The sequence below is a fragment of the Garra rufa genome, chromosome 20, assembly GCF_049309525.1.
Source record: "Garra rufa chromosome 20, GarRuf1.0, whole genome shotgun sequence".
In the NCBI taxonomy this organism is placed as follows: Eukaryota; Metazoa; Chordata; class Actinopteri; order Cypriniformes; family Cyprinidae; genus Garra; species Garra rufa.
In genome coordinates this window covers 41,841,926-41,863,758 of record NC_133380.1, presented here as the reverse complement: position 1 = coordinate 41,863,758, position 21,833 = coordinate 41,841,926, and the positions used below count along the sequence as shown (strand labels likewise).

Below are 21,833 nucleotides of genomic sequence, written 5' to 3'. Positions count from 1 at the left end.
CAGTTTGACGTCATCCAGGTAAGCAAAGTAACATATCCTTTTCTATGTTGATAAAAAAATATTACGTTTGGACATTTAAACATCCATTTCCAAATGTATACTTTGTTTTTGAACGGGTGAATCTGCTCTTATCCAAAACGGCACATGCAAGGTATATGTGAATATGAGGATAAAAGGCCATTTTACACAGCTCATTTTGGTTGTAAGTTACATTTAAGTGTTGTTGTTGTTCTTTTTATTTTTTAAGAAAGAAGCTGGAAGCATTCAAGGAGAAGACAAAGGGAGCCAGACACTTATTTCCATGCGGTTTATGTTGTACAGCACTCACTTTGACAACATAGCAAGCCCGTTACGAATTTAAAGGCTTTATTAAACGAAACCACAACACTGTTGTTTCTTGAAATACAACAAATATAAAACTGAACCTTCATAACACAGCTTAAATGATTAAAAATAAAAGGCTATTAATAAGCCCATGTACTGCTTATCAGTTTACTGAATGTTTGGATATGTCTATATAAAATAAAAATACAACATACAGCATTTTTGGTCTCTCTATAAATTATTTACACACACATATATATACACACTTATTTTAGTTGTCAACATCTGAAGTGGATCAAAATAGGTAAAGTTGTTTTAAGACAAGAATGGGTATTGTTTTGGGTTCAGGACAACTTTGATAAAAGGTTTCGATCCACTTCAAATGTTGACTACTGTATACACTTTATATAGAGTGTGTGATTCATCAACACAGTTTGACAAATGATCCAATAGGAAACCCAAACCCAGGATAGAGCGGCTGAGTGAATGTGGTCTGGACTGTGTGGATGAGGCTCATTGTGTTTCTAGAGACGCTGTAGAAGGACAGAGTTCCTGCTCCGTGATCCACAAACACTCCTATTCTACTGCTGATGGACTTCACAGGGAGATCAGTCAATATGTTATTGTGTATGAATAAGTAACTGGAGGGAGAGCAGAACAAACTCCAGGACTGATCATTATATCCAAACACACACTCAACACCCCGTTCCTTCCTGCTGATGCTCTTATATGACACTGATATACGCACACCAATATCTCCACTGCACTCGATCTCCCAGTAACAGCGTCCACACACACTCTCTCTACACAACACCTGAGTATTATATCCATCAAATCTGTCTGGATGATCAGGATAATGATGATCTGTGAGAGTGGCAGTAATCACTCTGTTGTTCTCAGACAGACGGAGGCGTTTATTCACTGTGTTCAGATCCAGAGTGAGCCGATGGGAATCTGATGGAGATAAAACACATCAGAATCAGGAATGCAGAATGAATGAATAAATCAGACACAAACACATCATCTTTAATATAAAACACTACATATACTCATATCACACAAACCTGCACTAAACATAACCTGTCTGAACCTCACTCAACACATCCTTATATCTGTGTTAGTCATTTTACTGTACAGTTTTGGTTTACAGTTCAAAATTAAAGGCAAATCCACACCAAGCGTAGTCAGGGTGACTGTGAACAGGAATCAAGTGAAAGAATGAGCAAACCTAGTAAGGAATCAATTTAATGAGTATTTGAAAAAAAAAAAAATGCTAGTAAAAGTGCTAGAATGCAGACACGCTTGGTGTGAATTTGCTATTGAATTTAAATCCAATCGAAAGAATGAGCAAACCTTTAAAGGAAATATTTGTAAGAATCCAACATACAGCAAAAGCAGTAGTATTGTGAAATATTTTTATATTAAATATTTCTAAAAAAAAATTCTATTTGAATATATTAAAAAAGCCAAAACATCATTACTCCATTCTTCAGTGTCACATGATCCTTCAGAAATCATTCTAATATTGGGATTTGATGCTCAAGAAACAATGTATTATATATATATATATATATATATATATATATATATATATATATATATATATATATATTGGTGTTAATAATATATAATATCTGTTTTAAATGATAACAGCAATAACAAAAACAATATGAGTACATTATTTTCAGGATTCTTTGATGAATAGAAAATCCAAAGATCAGCATTGCTTTATAAAAAAACAATTTCTTTCTTTCTTTCTTTCTTTTGGAAATACATTATGGAAATTAATCCTATTCTTTCCCAAGGATGCTTTAAATTGATCACAAGTCATGTGAGTGGGGTACTATGTATGCGACATACTTTTAACACATAACTTGTTGGCCCCTGGGCCCAAACATATAACCAGCCTATGTATAACCCTGATCATCATTATTGTCAAGCGGCTCTCATTAGATATTTTCATATTTGCATTATGCCCCCAGTATTATTCAAGAAAACACAGCATTTTCTTCTCAATATGTTCAGTGCCTAGATTGACATTATTAGCCCATCTTAGTACAACCACTGGAAGTAAATGCTGCAGATGCTACAGCCATACCAAGACAGTTCAGTAAGTGGCAATAATAGTACTCCAAAGTACACAGGAATTGATTAACTAAAGGACATGAAAAGGACACACATTCATTTTTCTTTAACAAATTTAATTGCCAAATATGCACCATTCAACTAAAAAAACGTAATAAATAAATATACTGTAAAAGACAGTATGGGATTAAAAAAAACATTAATTTTTTTTCTTTGTTTTTATGTTTCATTAACAATTGTGTTAGTTTTAATTTAGTTTCTATTTTGTGAACACATTTCTATTTAGTTTTTATATAGTTTAGTTTCAGTTTCAGTTTTTTTGGAGATCAAACTGATCACGATTTCCTCACAATTCTAAACTCAGCAAAATAATGTGAGACAAAATATCAATTTCTGCAGTATATTTAAAAGTTTTTAATTCATTAAAATTAATTATTAATCATTTAATACATAATATTTGTATGTTACAAAAATAATATATTTAATACACCAATTTATAAAAGTGGTTTGAATAAATAAATGATTTGCTCACAAAAACATTACTGGATGAATCTGCGTTTTTGAATCAATCTCTATTCATTTTTTAACAGTTGTTTCAATCTAGTGGCGAATCAATGCAATCGACACAAACGTTACTTGAAGCTAGCCTGGCTATCACCAGACCACGTTATGACTTCGTCATGATTCGTGGTCTGGGAACCACATGTTCATTTTCTCGTATTTGAGGCGTGGTTTACGAATGCCCAGAGCCGTTTATTGGGCGATACGAATGTCTATCAAATGCGCCTGTGCGTAGCTCATAGCCAATCGTTTCAATTATACCGGATGACGTATGTAGAGCGAACGCCAAAAGTTGCTCTTTTTTCAAAATAAACATGCGTTCTAATGTCATTTGTCGCGTCGGGTCGCGCCGCTCGCGTCCAGTGACAGACACGAAAGATAACTGTTGCGTCTGCTGCCATGCTGGATCCTTCGGTGAGTCGCATAGAAGGCGTCATCGTCTTGCTGCTCCCTCCCCGTTCTGTGATTGGTTCCCTATCTTAGGTGAAAATTAGGTCCATGGTGACTAGAAGCGTGAATAAAATCGCGCTGCGCAAGGCAGTATGGGGACACCCAGGCTAACTTGAAGCACCAATTACTTCCAAAAGACGTGCTCTACCATAGGCATCAATGTTTATATCCAAACTATGATCTTTAATTGCTGTGATAATATGAATGGCTGTATTTGAAAAGACTGTTTGTGAAGCTGTTTTTTACATAAACATGATGGCTGCGCTCTCTGTCAGCGGTAGTGCAAATACAGATTTAAATGTTCCGTAAGACTTTTTCAAATCAGTTTCCTTGCGCACCTGGTTGCCGGAGCTTTTGACACCAGCTTCCAAAGCGCTTTCCGTCACTAGCCTCATCCTGAATCCAAGCCCAGCGCCATTTATTCTTTATGCCTTTATCGATATCTTTAATGTCTTCCCCTGGCTTCATAAACATAGCCATGACTTACGTCACAGAAATCAGTTATTTCTCAGCACATAGAGACCCTTTCACCTAGATATCACACTATAGAGACTGTGTCTGTTCCCCGAGCAAGAAAATACAAAAAAACGCCTGAATCAAATCAAGAATAACAATTTAATTGATGTTCAACAAATAAAAAATATATATAATACAGAGAAACAATTGATAAAGCTTGGCTTATTGAATATCAGGTCCCTTTCTACGAAAGCACTTTTTGTAAATGATATGATCACTGATCATAACCTAGATATGCTCTGTTTGACAGAAACCTGGCTAAAACCAGACGATTACATTATTTTAAACGAGTCCACCCCCCAAGATTACTGTTATAAAGTGCGCTTAAAAAAGATTAAGAAAAACAGTGTAACACTGTGGGATAACGATCACACTCGTGCTCTAAAGAGAAAAGCACGAAAAATGGAACGCAGCTGGAGGAAAACAAAACTAGTGGTTTTTCGTACTGCTTGGCGTGAATGTAATTTATCTTATAGGAAAGCATTAAAAACTGCCAGATCGGATTACTTTTCGTCTCTCTTAGAAGAAAACAAACATAACCCTAGGTATTTGTTCAATACTGTGGTTAAATAAACACAAAATATAGCAGCAACAGGTGCAGACATTTCCCAAAAGCACAGCAGTAATCAGAATCAGAATCAGAATCAGAATGAGCTTTATTGCCAGGTATGTTTGCACATACTAGGAATTTGTTTTTGTGACAGAGCTCCACAGTGCTACAGAATGACAGTGACAAGACGATACATATTATAAAAAGAACAATATAGAGGTATACAAGACAGACAATGTGCAAAAATAGCAAAGACATTTGAATGGAAGTAAGTATGTGCTTTAAATAAATAACGGAAAAATGAATAAAGAATGTATAGTGTTGTATGTTCCACGATCAAGTGTTCATGAGATGGATTGCCTGAGGAATGAAACTGTTTCGGTGTCTGGTCGTTCTAGTGCTCAGTGCTCTGTAGCGCCGACCGGATGGTAACAGTTCAAAAAGTGAGTGTGCTGGATGTGAGGGGTCCAGAGTAATTTTGGCAGCCCTTTTTCGTACTCTGGATAAGTACAGATCTTGAAGGGTAGGGAGGGTTGTACCAATGATTCGCTCAGCAGTCCGGACTATCCGACGTAGTCTTCTGAGATCAGAATTTGTAGCTGAGCTGAACCAGATGGTAATTGAAGTGCAGAGGACGGATTCAATGATGGCAGAGTAAAACTGTTTCAGCAGTTCCTGTGGCAGGTTGAGTTTCCTCAGCTGGCGGAGGAAGTACAGCCTCTGCTGGGCCTTTTTCACAATGGAGTCTATGTGAATGTCCCACTTCAGGTCCTGAGAGATGGTATTTCCAAGGAACCTGAATGACTCCACTGTGTTTACAGTGCTGTTCATGATGGTGAGTGGGGGGAGAGCAGGGGGGGTTTTCCTGAAGTCTATGATCATCTCCACAGTTTTGAGCGTGTTGAGCTCCAGGTTGTTATGACTGCACCAGACAGCCAGCTCTTTTACCTCCTGTCTGTAAGCAGACTCGTCACCGTCCTGAATGAGGCCGATGAGTGTGGTGTCGTCTGCAAACTTCAGGAGCTTGACAGAGGGGTCTTTGGAGGTACAGTCATTTGTATACAGGGAGAAGAGCAGTGGGGAGAGGACACAACCCTGAGGGGCGCCAGTGCTGATAGTCCGGGTGCTGGATGAGAATTTTCCCAGCCTCACTAGCTGCTGTCTGTCTGTCAGGAAGCTGTTGATCCACTGACAGACTGATGTGGGCACAGAGAGCTGAGTTAGTTTGGGCAGGAGGAGGTTTGGGATGATAGTGTTGAAGGCTGAACTGAAGTCCACAAACAGGATCCTCACATAAGTCCCTGATTTGTCCAGATGCTGCAGTATGAAATGTAGACTCATGTTCACTGCATCATCTACAGACCTGTTTGCACGATAAGCAAACTGCAGGGGGTCCAGTGAGGGTCTGGTGATGTCCTTCAGATAAGCCAGAACCAGTTTCTCAAACGACTTCATGACGACAGATGTTAGCGCCACAGGTCTGTAGTCGTTAAGTCCTGTTATTTTGGGTTTCTTTGGAATGGGGATGATTTCAGAACGTTTGAGAGAGGCGGGGACTTCACACAACTCCAAAGACCTATTGAAGATCTGTGAGAAAATGGGTGCCAGCTGATCTGCACAGGTTTTCAGACAGGCTGGTGTGACACCGTCAGGGCCTGGTGCCTTTCTTCTTTTGTTCTTTTTGAAGACCTTGCGTACCTCATCTTCACTGATTTGAATGGGAGTTGCAGGAGTGGGGGAGAGGGGTGATGTTGGAGGTGTAAATGGTGTCTTTTCAAACCGACAATAGAACTCGTTCAGATCGTCTGCCAGTTGCTGATTCTGCAAAGTGCTGGGGGATGATGTCTTGTAATTGGTGATGTGTTTTAGACCTTTCCACACTGATGAAGAGTCACTGGAATGAAATTGGTTCCTTATCTTTTCGGAATAATTTCTCTTTGCCACTTTGATCTCCTTTTCCAGTGTGTATTTGGCCTCTTTATACAAGACTTTGTCCCCTTTCCTGTAAGCATCATCTTTGACATGACGAAGCTGTCTGAGTTTTGCAGTGAACCATGGTTTGTCGTTGTTGTAAGTTAAGCGAGTCCTGGTAGGAATGCATAAATCCTCACAGAAACTGATATATGAAGTAACAGTCTCTGTAAGCTCGTCCAGATCAGTAGCAGCAGCTTCAAAAACACTCCAATCAGTACATTCGAAACAGGCTTGTAAAGACTTTGTGACGTACTTTACCTCCAAGATAGACACTATTAGAGATAAAATTGTAACCATACAGCCGCCCGCTACAGTATCGCATCAGATAGTGTGTTGTAGATCTCCTGAGGAACAATTCCACTCATTCTCTATTATAGGAGAGGAGGAATTGTATAAACTTGTTAAATCATCTAAACCCACAACATGTATGTTAGACCCTATTCCATCTAAGCTACTAAAGGAGGTACTTCCAGAAGTCATGGATCCTCTTCTGAATATTATTAATTTGTCATTATCATTAGGATATGTCCCCAAAACCTTCAAAATAGCTGTTATTAAGCCACTCATTAAAAAACCACAACCTGACCCAAATTAATTAACTACAGACCAATTTCGAATCTCCCTTTTCTGTCAAAGATGCTAGAAAAGGTAGTATCCTCACAATTATGATCCTTCCTAGAGAAAAATGGTATCTGTGAGGATTTCCAGTCAGGTTTTAGACCATATCATAGTACTGAGACTGCTCTAATTAGAGTAACAAATGACCTGCTCTTGTCAAGCGATCGTGGTTGCATCTCTCTATTAGTGCTACTGGATCTTAGTGCTGCGTTTGATACTATTGACCACAACATTCTTTTAAATAGACTTGAAAATTATGTAGGCATTAATGGTAGTGCACTGGCATGGTTCAGCATTTGCAAAACCGCATTTTTCCATCTTAAAAATATATCGAAATTACGACCTATGCTATTAATGTCAAATGCTGAAACATTAATTCATGCATTCATGACCTCAAGGGTAGATTATTGTAATGCTTTATTGGGTGGTTGTTCTGCACTCTTAATAAACAAACTCCAGCTGGTCCAAAATGCAGCAGCTAGAGTTCTTACTAGAACTAGAAAGTATGACCATATTAGCCCGGTTATAGATTTTAAAATATTGCTAATTACTTATAAAGCCCTCAATGGTTTAGCTCCTCAGTACTTGAACGAGCTCCTATCGTATTATAGTCCTTCACATCTGCTGCGTTCTCAAAATTCTGGCAATTTGATAATACCTAGAATATCAAAATCAACTGCCGGCGGCAGATCATTTTCTTATCTAGCGCCTAAACTCTGGAACAATCTACCTAACACTGTTCGGGAGGCAGACACACTCTGTCAGTTTAAATCTAGATTAAAGACACATCTCTTTAACCTGGGTTACACATAAAACATTAACACATTCCTATAATTCAAATCCGTTAAAGGATTGTTAGGCTGCATTAATTAGGTCAACCGGAACCGAAAACACCTCCCATAACACCTGATGCACTCATTGCATCGTAAAAAGAATGGCATCTACGCTAATATTAGTCTGTTTCATTCTTATTCCGAGGTCACCGTAGCCTCCAGATCCAGCCTGTATCTGGATCAGATGGTCACTCCAGTCCCCCGGATCCAGTCCGTACCCAGCTTAGATCGTGGATCACCACCTGGAGATGTCTTCTATAGCCGTGGATGTCAACCAGATGAGCTCCAAAGACGGATCATCAATAAAGACCTCGCCAACCTTGACGGCCATCGGTGCTACACCACAGGATCCTGATGAGTTCTCTACAATCAGACATTGGTACAAACTGTTGTTTGGTCTGGCCAGAGGAGAACTGGTCCCCCGACTGAGCCTGGTTTCTCCCAAGGTTTTTTTCTCCATTTCTGTCACCTGTGGAGTTTTGGTTCCTTGCCGCTGTCGCCTCTGGCTCGCTTAGTTGGGGACATTTTCCAGCGATATCGCATACTATTTGAACTGAATTGACGATGATATCACTGAATTCATTGATGAACTGCCTTTAACTGAACATTTGATTATTTACAATAATGCGTTACTTACACACTATTGTACTGTTTAAATACTGTGCAGTTGCTTTGACACAATCTGTATTGTTAAAAGCGCTATATAAATAAAGGTGACTTGACAGTATGTGCAGCTCTTCAGTTATTGTTCTTATCCATTATTTTCAAATCTATTGTTTCACAGGACAGGCAGAAAAGTGTACATAAGTTGAGCCACAGCACACAGACAAATCAAGAACATGAGGAACATGCAGCAGATATCTATTGATAAGTTTCCTCATAAACCAGACTGGTCCCTATAAATCCCAGTCACGTCATGCACCATTACTGTCTGATCAATATAGTCACACGGCATGGTCTTTTAGTTTCACTCTCTCTAAAAATCCAGCATCAAACTGTGTTTTGTTTAAATTAAATGTGTGGTAAAATGAAGCGAACCAACGACCAGATTCTTACAGATGCGGTCAGAAACTCTATTAAAGTTAAAGCAGCTCATTTTAGCAGCTTGCCTTCAATATAAGCTGCTTTTAGACTCTGGGTTTTGAGAACGTTTCATTTCTTAAAAGTACAGTGACCTCTTATGCCAAAAGGTCAAGTAAATTTGATTTCTCAGTTCCTATACCACTTTTTTTACTACTGGTTTGATCAGTCATTACAGTCCTTCTAAAGCAGAGTCAAAAGTGAAAGTGAGAGAGTGAGTGTGTGTGAGAGAGAGAGTACATACATTTCTTTAGTCCTGCTGTAATTCTGGATTCTCCTCCATGATCCACACTATAAAACACACACAGAGTCATATTATTATATTTTCAGTTATGATCTTGGCTTCCAATGATTATAAAAACAATATAATCAAGAGAAAACAACATGTTAAACCATGAATAAATTTTTTTTTAGCAAAATTCTAGAGCTTAGCAACATGCAAAAGGAAAATAAGATGAAATGTTTTTCACAGAACCTTGCTAAAGCAGCATGTTACAATGGTGAGGGAAAATCTGATTTCTGTATTGCGTGTTATCACAACCATACGGTCTTAAAAAACACGTCTACATTGTCATCTGAGGAGATTATGAAGATTAAACAAGTGTTTTTGCTTAACTCAATCATAAAATGTGGAGTTGTCTGTTTTTGCTATAAAACAAACTTTTGAGAAAAATAAAAAAATACTTTCAGTGAACTTTAATTTAGTAAGTTACCTGTATTTGTTTAAATTATCCATAATGTGTGCTGTGTAGTTCAGGAAATGAAGAAAGAACATTTATATTCTGCTTATTTGTTTATTCCAGTCAGTCCACCCAGGAGTTTGTGCAGTGTAACCCTGATAACTTAATCTACACGAGAAAGTAAAGTGGCATGCATCGGCTAACTTTGTCCATCTCATCATTGCATGAACATGATTTAACGAGCTGTAATGCTGCCTGATGATGTAATTATGATATTTGCTCAGGTGGATGCAGGGGTCTTATCTATCGAACTGCAATGTATATCCATTTTGTTAGTTAACATTACACACAGTCCACATCTAATTAAAGTTAAGCCAGTCGGCAGTGTAGACAAGGCTCACATAGCCATAGGACACTACACTGTAAAAAATTGCCTGTAGAATTTAAAAGATTTTCCTGGCAATGCCAATAACAATCCTGTAAAAAATGATGTTAATTGCTGTAAAATGAATTACAGTGTAACACAGCATATCTGTCAGTACTGTGTCCTGTTCTGTTTTTCCTAGTGTGTTTCCCCCTGTGTTTCTAGTGTATTTGGTTTGTTCTGTTGTCTCCCCCTTTTGGTTTAGGTTTAGTTGGTTAAGTCATGCCCATATTTGTACTTCCCCTTGTTATCTCGTTATGTTGCCACTCCCCTGACTTCGTGAAGTATTGTTTTGCTGTTGCGGACTCTACCAAGCGTTTTCCCTATTGCCATTGCCATGTTTTGTTTTGTTCCATAGTTATAGTCTTTAACTAAATGAAATCAACATCATTTCAGTGTAAGGTACATTGCTCTCCACTGTCCTCTCTCATTAAATACATATAACACGCATAAAATAAATAAGAAGCAACTATCTAAGTTATTTTTGTTTATTTGGCTCAGACTAGTGCTCTTTAAATCTGTTATATTGTTGTGTCCTCTAGAAACCCTTAGACTTCTATGTACATAGAGACACTGACATCTAAAAACCGTTGCTGCTCAACATACTTGAGTTTGTCCAGATTCTTGCATTTTTCAGCGAGCAGCCTCTTTCCTGAATCTCCTGGGTGGTTGTAGCTCAGATCCAGCTCTCTCAGGTGTGAGGGGTTTGAACTCAGAACTGAAGACAAACAATCACAGCCTTCCTTTGTCACCATACAGCCAGACAACCTACAGACACACACAGAAACAGGTCCACGTTACATTAGTTTGGCTGTCAGACATCACTAAGACACAGTCATTTCAGCTGTTATTTTCTGTAGTTTCAGTCACAAAAGTAGCATAATCAGAAACAGTTATATTCCATTAAAGTACAAATGTATTTAGGAACAGGCACAATGCATTTTTACATTTTCATAAGACATCCAGGGTTGTCTTCCTGGGGTCGGTGATGGCGCTGGGAGAATCACCTAATTTTTTATTGTATATTTAAGTGCAATTTATCATTTGAATTACTTTTATTTGTGTATGCTCAGCAAATCAACAAAACACTGTGCTTTTGTAAAATAAAGAAAATAAACAGGGTGCGCTTTCAGCCGTCTCAGTCTCAGCAAATATGTTTTTGAAACGTGGCAACAAAATTAAAAAGCTCAGACATTCTCAAAAGTCTCAAAAATATCTCTGTTATGTATGGTAACCCTCATTCCCTGATGGAGGGAAGGGAGACATTGTGTTGAATGATATGACACTAGGAGTCACTCTTGGGATCCCAAACACCTCTAATATCTTGAGAAAAGGCCAATGAAATGTGGTGTGCAGATTTTGCATAGCTGGCCACGCACTGGATATCTGGGTATAAATAGGCTCATTCCTTGAAGGCAACCGTAGAAACGAACTGCACTTTGAAAGGATTGGGACACATAGTACACATCTTTCCGGTCTATTGCCACCAACCTCTTGTTGTTAACACACCCAGCAAATGTGAAGCGTTTTAAACGGCAGCTTGAACAGGGCCCGATTCAAAAAGTTTTTTTTGTTTTTCTGATAATAATGAAGTAGGGGCTGTAGAACCCCTGCTCCATTCCAGCTGAGGGGACTGGCTCTATCGCACCCTTCAAAAGAAGAGTTAACACTTTCCACCCAAGGACGGCAGCACTCTTGACCTGAACAGAAGTAGTAGAATGCCACTGGGCTCAGCTGGTGCCTTGCAAACTAATTGCATAGCAGCGTGGATGGTTCTTGAAAAACCTACAAGAGGGAGTAACCAATCCTTTAGACTCTCGGTCAGCAAACTCAAGCACAAGGGACAGTAAGATGAAGAGAGGAAGCAGATTGAAGAGAACGAGAAGGAGTATGGATGTGGAGAAGATCAGATAGGTACAAAGGAGCCAGATTATGAATAGCTTTAAAAGTGAGCTAGAGAATCTTGAAGTTAATCTAAAACTTAACAGGAAGCAAGTGAAGCTGCTGCAAAACACGGGTGATGTGGTGAGAGGAGGGGATTCTGGCAATAATGCGGGCTGCTGAATTAAACTAAACTACATAACAGTTCCCACAAGCGAGGTAACAACAGCGTGGTCTTGAAGAAAATGAACTTAGTTTCACTAATAGTAGAGACGATGCAGCCAATCAATTTTGAGAGACACAGACTTGAGAGAGGTAATTCATGAGCTTAATCTCTCTCTCTCTCCCCCTCTCTCTTTCTGTCTGTCTGCCTGTCGGTCTCTCTCAACTTCATTATTAACTGCATTAGTTTGCGGTCAACGGCTCAAGCGTCATTACTAGGTATAAAATGACGTTTTGGGAACTAGCAACAAAAGGTTGGATGAGTTGTGTAAGAAATTAATCCTACTCACAATAGCGTTTTAAGGACAAAAAAACTGGACGAATGTCTTGAAATATATCATCGGATAGATGTCTTGAGGTGTGGTAACCATAGTATAAGTGGAATAATTTACTTTGATCCGTTGAATTCTACCAAAATAATGCACACCTCCGCTTCATGTCGTGGCCACATCACCACCTCGGGTGTGCATTATTTTCTAAGAATTCAACGGCCCGTTGTCAATTATTCCTTCCGTATTAAAACCTCAATGTATGAGAGAGAGATGGACTGAGCGAGTGATTAACGTACCTGCATCTGATAGAGCATTTATTATTCATATTTATGATGATTTGACATTAGTTTGAATGTTTACTGAAGAAAGCGTTAATATCCGTTCATCTGTTAAAGGTTATTTTGCTGCTCAGTGCATTTATTTGCTGTGGCAAGCTGGTTTTGAAGCTAAAAATAACTTCCGCTTAGTTTTAACTTTAACCTCTCAAAGTCACTATTAACTGCTCACTCATAAAACGGACTCTTGTCGCCATCTAAAGGCGGAACAATGTAATGTTAACTAAAATCACCATCATGAATACACGCACGTTACTCAATACTAAATACTTTTATTTAAGATATAGTTTATATACATTTTTATTTATTGAGTAGTAATATTTAATAAACAACAAAAACAGGCATCAAAAGGTTGCTAGGCAATTCAGTCAAGAGTAAAGGCAGCATTCAGCATTGGATTTACATAAACATATTACATAAACTATCTTCTTCTCTGGAACAAATAATAGATTAATGAGACCAAAGACTGCCCGTTAGATTTACCCATAATGAATTACAGCTCATGTGTAACCACTACAGAGACATCAGAGCCAGCGGTAAATTCCAGAAGATCTGGCCGTGGTGAGAGCGCTCTTGAGCGGATTGATGAGTGCAGAATGCCCCCTGACGATATGGGTCTCACACTCGGAAAAAAAACAGACCCGACTAGAACACGCGGAGTGATACAAAATTGTGAAAGGGCGTTCCTGTAGAATATCTCACAGTTCTCAACCAATCATGATCTAATGATAATAAAATAATCTATTCCTGTTAGTGTGAAATAAACTGCTCCGATCACTTTGCTGTTTGAATGAGATCACTTAGTGGTCTAAGAGTGCTCTTCAAGGTCAAAATGATTGAAATAACTTTAAATAAAGAAGGCAGGGCTTTACTGTTCACAGAAACACTAAACATTAAAGTAATATACAGTGATGCAAACTACTCAACTTTACATAGATTCATTTTTAGGCAGCAGATAAGGCAATTAACAATTAAGAGCGAATGCGTACATATTATCAAAATAAAAATGCTGTTTGCAAATAGTTCAGATGCATTACAAATTTACATTCACAGTAACATTACAATACTAATATTGATGTCTGTCTTAATATTTTAATATCTAAATGTAATAGCTTCTTGTTCTTGTTACTTCAACAGATTCATAGCAATTCTCATTACAGATTTGGTAAGATGTTTGGTGCATTTTACATTTTCAAATCCATGTTCATCCATGTTGATTTAAACTCATAACACTTGTATTAAATGGAGTTTGTGTGAAGTAGCATTTACTGCAAACTGAGTCTCTCTGAGTCATAATTTTCTTGTGTGTTAAAGAATACAGTGACATGCTTCACTCTCAAACAAAATGTGGTAGCATGTTGTTAATTATTTTATGGAAAACAGTTTACCTCAGTATCTCCAGCTTAGAGTTTCTCTTCAGTCCATCAGAAAGCAGTTTCACTCCATGATCCTTCAGGTCATTGTTACTCAGGTCCAGCTTTTCCAGACCAGAGTTTGAGGATCGTAAAACTAATGACAAACTCTCACAGGACTGAGCAGTGAGATTACATTTGGAAAGTCTGAATGAGGAAAAACAGTAATTGCACACAATATAAGTCTTGGCAATGTGATTTTTATGATTAATTTAATGTTGGGGGAAAAAATAAATTAAAGCGTTTGAACTCAAACCTCAGTATCTCCAGTTTAGAGTTTCTCTTTAGTCCATCAGAAAGCAGTATCACTCCTGTATCATTCAGGTCATTGTTACTCAGGTCCAGCACTCTCAGGACAGAGTTTGAGGATTGTAGAGCTGATGACAAACTCTCACAGGACTGAGCAGTAATATAACAGCCATATAGCCTGAGTAGAAAACAAAACAAACGGCCATATTAATGTGTTTATCTGGTTTATATGCCGGCCTTCATATTTGGCCTAAGTACAGCATAATCAACATTATTCATAAAGTATAAAGTGCTATAAAGGTGACGACTTGACTAGATAAAACAACAGATAAATGTAATGTTTTTGCCACAAAAAGACATTTTATGATGTATGGAAAGCACATACTCTATTTTTTCCAGCTCTTTCTCCCTTACAGACGCATACATGGAAACATACGCACGATAACATTGTTAGCGCTACTCTGATGATATTATCAGTAAATAAGTTCAGCAACTTGACATTTTGGAATTAGCAAAGGAGGCTTTGGATGAGATGTGTAAGAAATTAATCCCACTCACAATAAGACAAAAACTGGATGAATGCCTTGAAATATATAATCTGATCTATGTCTTGAGGTGTGGTTACTGTAGTGTAAGCGGAATAATTGACTGCAGGCAAAGTCATTTATTCAATTATTAATAATGTACAAGTCTAAATCGCGTCATCGCCACCTCAGGTGTGCATTATTTTTCTAATAATTTAACGCAGCCCAGAGTCAATTATTCTCTAATTAACTCGCGTATATACTTTATGTTGTGATTTGTTTATTTTTCAGTGTGACAGTGTAATGTGTATATATTGTCAGAATTGTATTTGTATTCCTACTTTATTATTTTGGATCGATATTTACTAATCTTAAAATATGCTAAAGCATTTAATAAAACCAACAACAACAAAGAATTGCTTCGGGAGTGATGTGTTCCACTTCATACTACTAATATTTTACATTTTCAGTGGTTTTGGAAACAATAGAATAATTTGTCAAATTGTAGTTATCAATCAATTTTCATTAAATACTTGAATATTACTTTATAAATTTGTATATCTCTTATCAGGGTCAGTGCCAGAGACACAAACTTTTTTAATATATTTGTATATATGTATGTATGTATGTATGTATATGTATATGTGTAAAGACGCTGTATGCGGTGGTGTAGCGCAAATATGTGAATGAATGTTTCGTAGTAAAAGTGTAGTAAACTTCAACTTCCCCCTTCACTCAGGGAGTAGGGAGCAATGAACACTGTGCAGGGACCATGTCAATCGAACACAGTTCATGCACGGAGCTCACTTTTAACTGGTTATCTGAATGAGGTGTGTTATCTAAGAGAGAATATGGTATATACGAGGGTGTGGGAACTGGAGGACTGGAATTGAGAACCACTCTCCTAGTTCAGTATATGAATAGTGTGTTCGTCAACTGATTGCATGCAGTAAGAGATTCCAGTATTGACAGCTTTATTATAACACTTAGAAACGTACCAACATTATAAACACTGAAGGCTATTTTAGATTCCCCCACTTTACAACAAATCCTTTGCATTCAATGATAATCAGAACAGAACAAGAATGAAAAAATATATAATTTTAAAGTATAAATATAATTGCAGTATATAATATAGGCTTAGCTATAAAAAAAATAATAACGCATAACTGAAGGTAAAGCTGGGGTCATATCATACCTCTCTCATTCGACACAAATCCAAATGTTTCCATATCCGCTGTATTATTTGAAGCAAAACTATTATTTATCATGTAAAATAGGCTTTGTAGTTTCAGTATCGACAGAAAAAAAAAACATAATGAGCAAAAATAACCTACGCTGAATGAAACGGTAAATGACTGCGCTGTTTGCAATGAATATATAGTAAAGTGAAGTGACCAGTACAGTGCCCATGCAGGTGCACACACACAGTAGTGAACACACACAAGGCTTGGTGCCTTGTTCAAGGGACACACCTCAGGCGTGCTGCTGAGTTTGGTTCATTTTTGTGTGGCGCGGTGTTCTACAAACAAGTTCACGGAAAGGAAACTGCGATGACAGAAATACAAGTAAATGTACTGCAGTGTCAAATGATCTGTATGACCAAAAATAATAGAGTATTTAATGTTTCCACTGTTTTATCATACCGACGCCAAACACTTATAGCATAGTAAACCAAACATATAGATACTTTACATACACTGGTTAATTCAAATAGTTCATAGTACAATCCATGCTGTTCTTCCTGAGCTTTGGCAAAGCACATATTTGCTCATGTGAAGAGGTTTTTTTTTTTTTGGCAGAAAGCAGGTTAAGTACAAAGCCGGGTTTACATACAAAATAATAGTTTAGCATCTATACAACAGCGTTTGCTTTCAAATTTATTAGTTTTGGCTTGTTTAGCAACTTTTGTTAAAAAAACACTTTTCATTCTTGTTGAGTTCAGTTTTGTTCTAAATACCATTACATTTAAAGGATTTATTGTGGTAATCAAACAAATCAAATCAACAAAGAAAGCAAATCAAACTGACTCATGAACAATTTGATCCAGTTCAACTCACTGACTCAGTGATCTGGTCACAGCGGTTCACATTGTCAACACACTGAATCTGTCCAACTGAAATCAGGGAAAGACCTGAGAGTAATATAATCCTAAGAGCACAGCTTTGTTTTCCAGGATGCTTGGAAACCCAGAGTGTTTTCACATCAGGTTTTTTGAGTAGACATTCCCTGCCTTGTGCCCTTGGAGAAACATCACTAACACATTTATTCTATAATATAAATGGAATAGTTGGCTATCTGTAGTTGTGAATTGGCAATTCATCCACATATTGTAATCTAGTGATTTAGTGAATGTCAAACCTCAGTATGCTCAGCTGACAGTGTGAACTCTTCAGTCCATCATAAATCATCTCCACTCCTGAATCCTGCAGGTGATTGCTGCCCAGGTCCAGCTCTATCAGATGGGAGTCTGATGATTGGAGAGCTGAAGATACAGTTTCACAGCATGTTTCATCAAGACCACAGCCGTCAAATCTGAAAGGACAGAAGGTTTGATTGATTTTGATTATTTTCTGATGTTCAGTTTTTCTGCAACATATTTTATACTTCACTATCAAGACAATAATATATTTTACATAATTTAATATTTATTTGTTTAACAATGTAGAATAAAATATTTGATCAAACAGCAGTCAGTAAAAATTACTCACAGGGCTTTTCTGCAGCATCTCACAGCTGGAACGAGTCTCTGGTAGTCCCAAGATGATGATGTGAATGTCTTTGGGTTGAACTCATCCAGCACCCTCTCTGACATCAGCAGTACTGTGGTCAGCAATGTGCACATTGAAGATGAGAGTTTTCTTCCTGGATGTGCATCTGAACTGATGTAACTCTTGATTTTCTCATATAATGAATGATCCTTGAGCTCAAGTAAGCAGTAGAATAGGTTGACTAAAGCTTCATCTGAGATAGAATGGCTGTCTTGTTCTTGTTTAATGTATTCAGTTGTTTGTCTGATGCTCTCTCTGGTGTCTTCAGTGTCTGTGATCAGACCCTTGAGCAGGTCTTGACTGGTTTTCAGTGTAATGCCCATCAGAAACCGCAGGAACAGGTTCAGATGTCCTCTCTTACTCTCCATGGCTTTATCAACAGCCTTTTTTAGTAACTCATGCAATGTGATATTTTCTTCTGGTTTAAAGAAGAACTGAAGCTCCTCCTTGTTCTTGTTCAGGTAACAGATGAACACATGCACTGCAGCGAGGAACTCTTGAACACTCAGATGCACAAAGCAGAAGACCTTCTTCTCATGAAGTCCATGTTCCTTCTTAAAGATCTCAACGATCATTCCTGTCAACTCAGTGTCTTTACTCACATCAATACCACACTTTTTCAGATCTTCCTCACTGAACACTGAACTGAACATGTGTTCCTGCTTCAGCTGTTCAAATGCTAGCTTGGCTACCTTCACAATTATCTCTTTATTTAAACGTAAGAGTTCTGTACATTGTCTTTCTGGCTTTTCATCATATTTCTGGCTGTTCATCCTCATCTGTATCGGCAGGAAGTGGATGTACATTTCAGTGAGTGTTGTGCTGATGTTCTCTTCACTGCTCTTGTTGAGAATATCCTGAAGTACTGTAGCAGTGATATAGCAGAACACAGGAATGTGGCACATGATGTAGAGACTACGATTTTTCTTAATGTGTTTGATGATTCTTTCAGCCAAAGTCTTATCTTTGATTCTCTTTCTGAAGTACTGCTCCTTCTGTTGGTCAGTGAATCCTCGCACCTCAGTGATCAAACCCACATGTTCAGGAGGGATCTGATTGGCTGCTGCTGGTCGTGATGTCACCCAGACCAGAGATGATGGAAGCAGAGTCCCTTTGACCAGATTTGTGAACAGCCCATCTACAGATGATCTTTCCTCAACATCATTCACTATTCCACTTTCAAATTCCAAAGGCAGCTGACTCTCATCAAGTCCATCAAATATGAAGACAAGTTTACGTTCTTTATATAACTTTGATTTTTCCAGACCCTTCAATTCAGTACAAAATCTCAGCAGAAACTCATGAAGACTGAACTCTCTGTCTTTAATGCAGTTAATCTCTCTGAATGGAAGCAGGAACACACAGTGTATATCCTGATTGGCTTCTCCTTCAGCCCAGTCCAGGATGAACTTGCGCACAGAGATAGTTTTTCCAATGCCAGCAACTCCCTTGGTCAGCACAATCTTTTTCTTATGGTTTCCCTTTAATAATGTAAATATATCATTGCATTTAATTGGTTTGCCCTGTGTTTGTTTGTTCTTGTGAAAAGCATCATCAATCTTCAGAATCTCATGTTCCTGATTAACCTCCTTCATATCTCCCTCTGTGATGAGGAGCTCTATGTAAACATCCTGGAGTCGGGCTTCATTTTCTTTCTTGCACTCAAAAATACGTTCTGCTACCTCCTTCATGTTGGATTTGTGAGTTTCCAAGAATTTTTTCAAATCTGCTGTTACAAAAGATAATAAAGTTAATAAAACATTGGGAAAAATCAAAAACAGATTCCTTTCTTTTTTTATAAACATGATAAAGCTTTTACATCATTGTGATCTGTTCAGTATTTCTTCAACATACTGTAATTTAACTACTTTTAAAAGTAACTCCACAGAATTTAAACTTACAAAGATGCAGCACATCTAATACTTGAATGGGAGAAAGTGCAATGCACAATTTGGTGGAATAGTCCTGCTTCTGAATAAAAGAGCCAGTTGTTAATTGGTAAAGTCATCGTGTCACTGCAGCTGCACTTATCAACTTCGGTTGCTATAGAAACAGTCAGCTTCCTGACCCAGCTAGGAATGTTTAATGTTCTGGGAATGTTTTCAGCTGCAAGTTTTATTTTAGTTCCCAGAATGTTCTGCTAAAAGGTAGGATAACTTTCTCTAAAACATTGTACAAATGTTTACTGATAACATTATTAGAACATTATCCTCTAACATTCTAATAAAGATTCCCATCACACTAGATGTGGACTTAAATTGTTCAGATGTCAAATTTTGGTTGAAAGCAAAAACCCAACCTTTGTTTGATGTCAAGCTCCAACATCATTAAATAACTCCAAAAACAGCATTACCAGCTTCACTTCTGTCATGTATTTACAGATTAACAGAGGTTTAGATGTTGATGTCTGTGTGAGAATAATAGTTTGGTTTGATATCACCATTATGAGGAGAAACGTTTGCTTTAGTTGAGCATTTTGACTCTGGACTTTGTTAAAAATATTATCATGTAGTGATCAGTGATTTAATCAGATAGTCTGTGTTTCTATCTGTAATTTTTAAAACACACTGTTCACAAATCACTTCATACTCCTGATAGCTTTCACACACAGACATCAAGAATCGGTGTATGAATCTCAACAATGGTGACATGCTTCATACTGCAGTGCATTCTGGGAGCTCTGTATGAGTTGTGTACAATGTACTCAGAATACATTGCAGAATGAAGCAAGTCACCAGTGTTGAGTCTCATAAACTGATTCTTGATGTTTGTTACAAATAAGTTTTCTGTTGTTTTTTTTAATCCTTGAAATTCATCTGATTTCTGCTGAATCTCAGTCTATAGAACCATTGAACTGCTATAACAAATAAATGAAAACAGATACATGCTGGAATCTTAATCATTAGCAAGTAAACCAAATCATCTGTTCACATTTTCTCTTACAGTTTTTGCCATAACAAACATAGTTACAGCAGCTGGAGAAAAACATCTTATCAACATAATGGTGAGAATAAACCAAACTATTACTTTCAAACAGACATCAACATCTAAACCTCTGTTCATCTCAATAAAAACTTGTGTAAATGTATGACAGAAATAAAGTCAATCTGGTTTATAAGTAAAGCTGGTAATGCAGTTCACATCCAATGTCCAATAGGAAGATTCCCACTTAAATCTTTATTAAAATGTTAGTGGATAATGTTCTAATAAATAAATCATGAAACATTTGTAGAATGTTTTAAGAAAGTTATTCTACCTTTCAGGAGAATACTTCTAAATAAATGGGAACTAACATAAATCTTGCCGCTGAAAACATTACCGGAACAATCTTAGAATAAAACCATTCCTAGCTGGACAGATGTTTTCAGGACTGTGTTTGTGCAATGACCGATCTAGCCTGAAAAATAATTTTTTTTACCAATTGAAATGACTTGATTTAAAGAGAATTGGTAATACAGTCCTGGAGTTTTCAATTTAATTCACTAAATCTGTCATGTCTCTCATGGATTCATGCATTCAAATCAAGTCATCCAAGCATATTTAACAGTTTTCAATGTCTAATTTGTAAACTCAGAAAAGAGGACAGGGCTTGAGGGACAGCAGGCAGTGAATGCAGTGTTTCTGTGTGTATATAAGGTATACTGGAGTGGTCATCGCTGGTCACATCTTCCCTCACATTTCACCTCTGTTCTAATATTAATAATGCTCCCAAACCTGATCTGTTCAACATTATGAACAATGCTGAATATGGGGGTGTTTTTATACATTGCTATTGATATTCTTACACTAACTGTGATTTATGCAGTAAAAAAAATGATGAAAAAAACATAGTTTTGAATCCGACTGATAAGACTGCACCTTGTTCTTCTGTGTTTTTCTCTGCTGTCTCTGAGATTTTGTGTGGCTCTGTGCGGAGAGAGAGAAAAGACAGAAGTAAAAATGTGTGACAAAATATACAGATACACAAATGAAAATACTGTAGTATGTCTGCGTGAGAACAATATGACCATAAATGAACTGTGAGATTCATCTCCCTGTTATTATTCTCCTTCAGTCACCATAGAAGTAATGT

The 21,833-nt window shown here is 37.5% G+C and overlaps 1 protein-coding gene across 1 annotated transcript in view; it reads right to left on the bottom strand.

Annotated features, from left to right (window-relative positions):
- Positions 1–292: 292 nt before the first annotated feature.
- LOC141293953 (NACHT, LRR and PYD domains-containing protein 3-like) overlaps positions 293–21,833 on the bottom strand; it is a 35,221-nt gene continuing 13,680 nt past the window's right edge. The window contains exons 4-11 of the mRNA XM_073826026.1: positions 21,620–21,667; positions 17,702–19,487; positions 17,352–17,525; positions 14,474–14,644; positions 14,194–14,364; positions 10,702–10,863; positions 9,236–9,282; positions 293–1,278 (exon numbers count right to left, since the gene is read on the bottom strand). Coding sequence (XP_073682127.1) covers positions 749–1,278; positions 9,236–9,282; positions 10,702–10,863; positions 14,194–14,364; positions 14,474–14,644; positions 17,352–17,525; positions 17,702–19,487; positions 21,620–21,667 — 3,089 coding nt within the window. The 3' untranslated portion in view covers positions 293–748. The remainder of the gene's footprint in view (positions 1,279–9,235; positions 9,283–10,701; positions 10,864–14,193; positions 14,365–14,473; positions 14,645–17,351; positions 17,526–17,701; positions 19,488–21,619; positions 21,668–21,833) is intronic.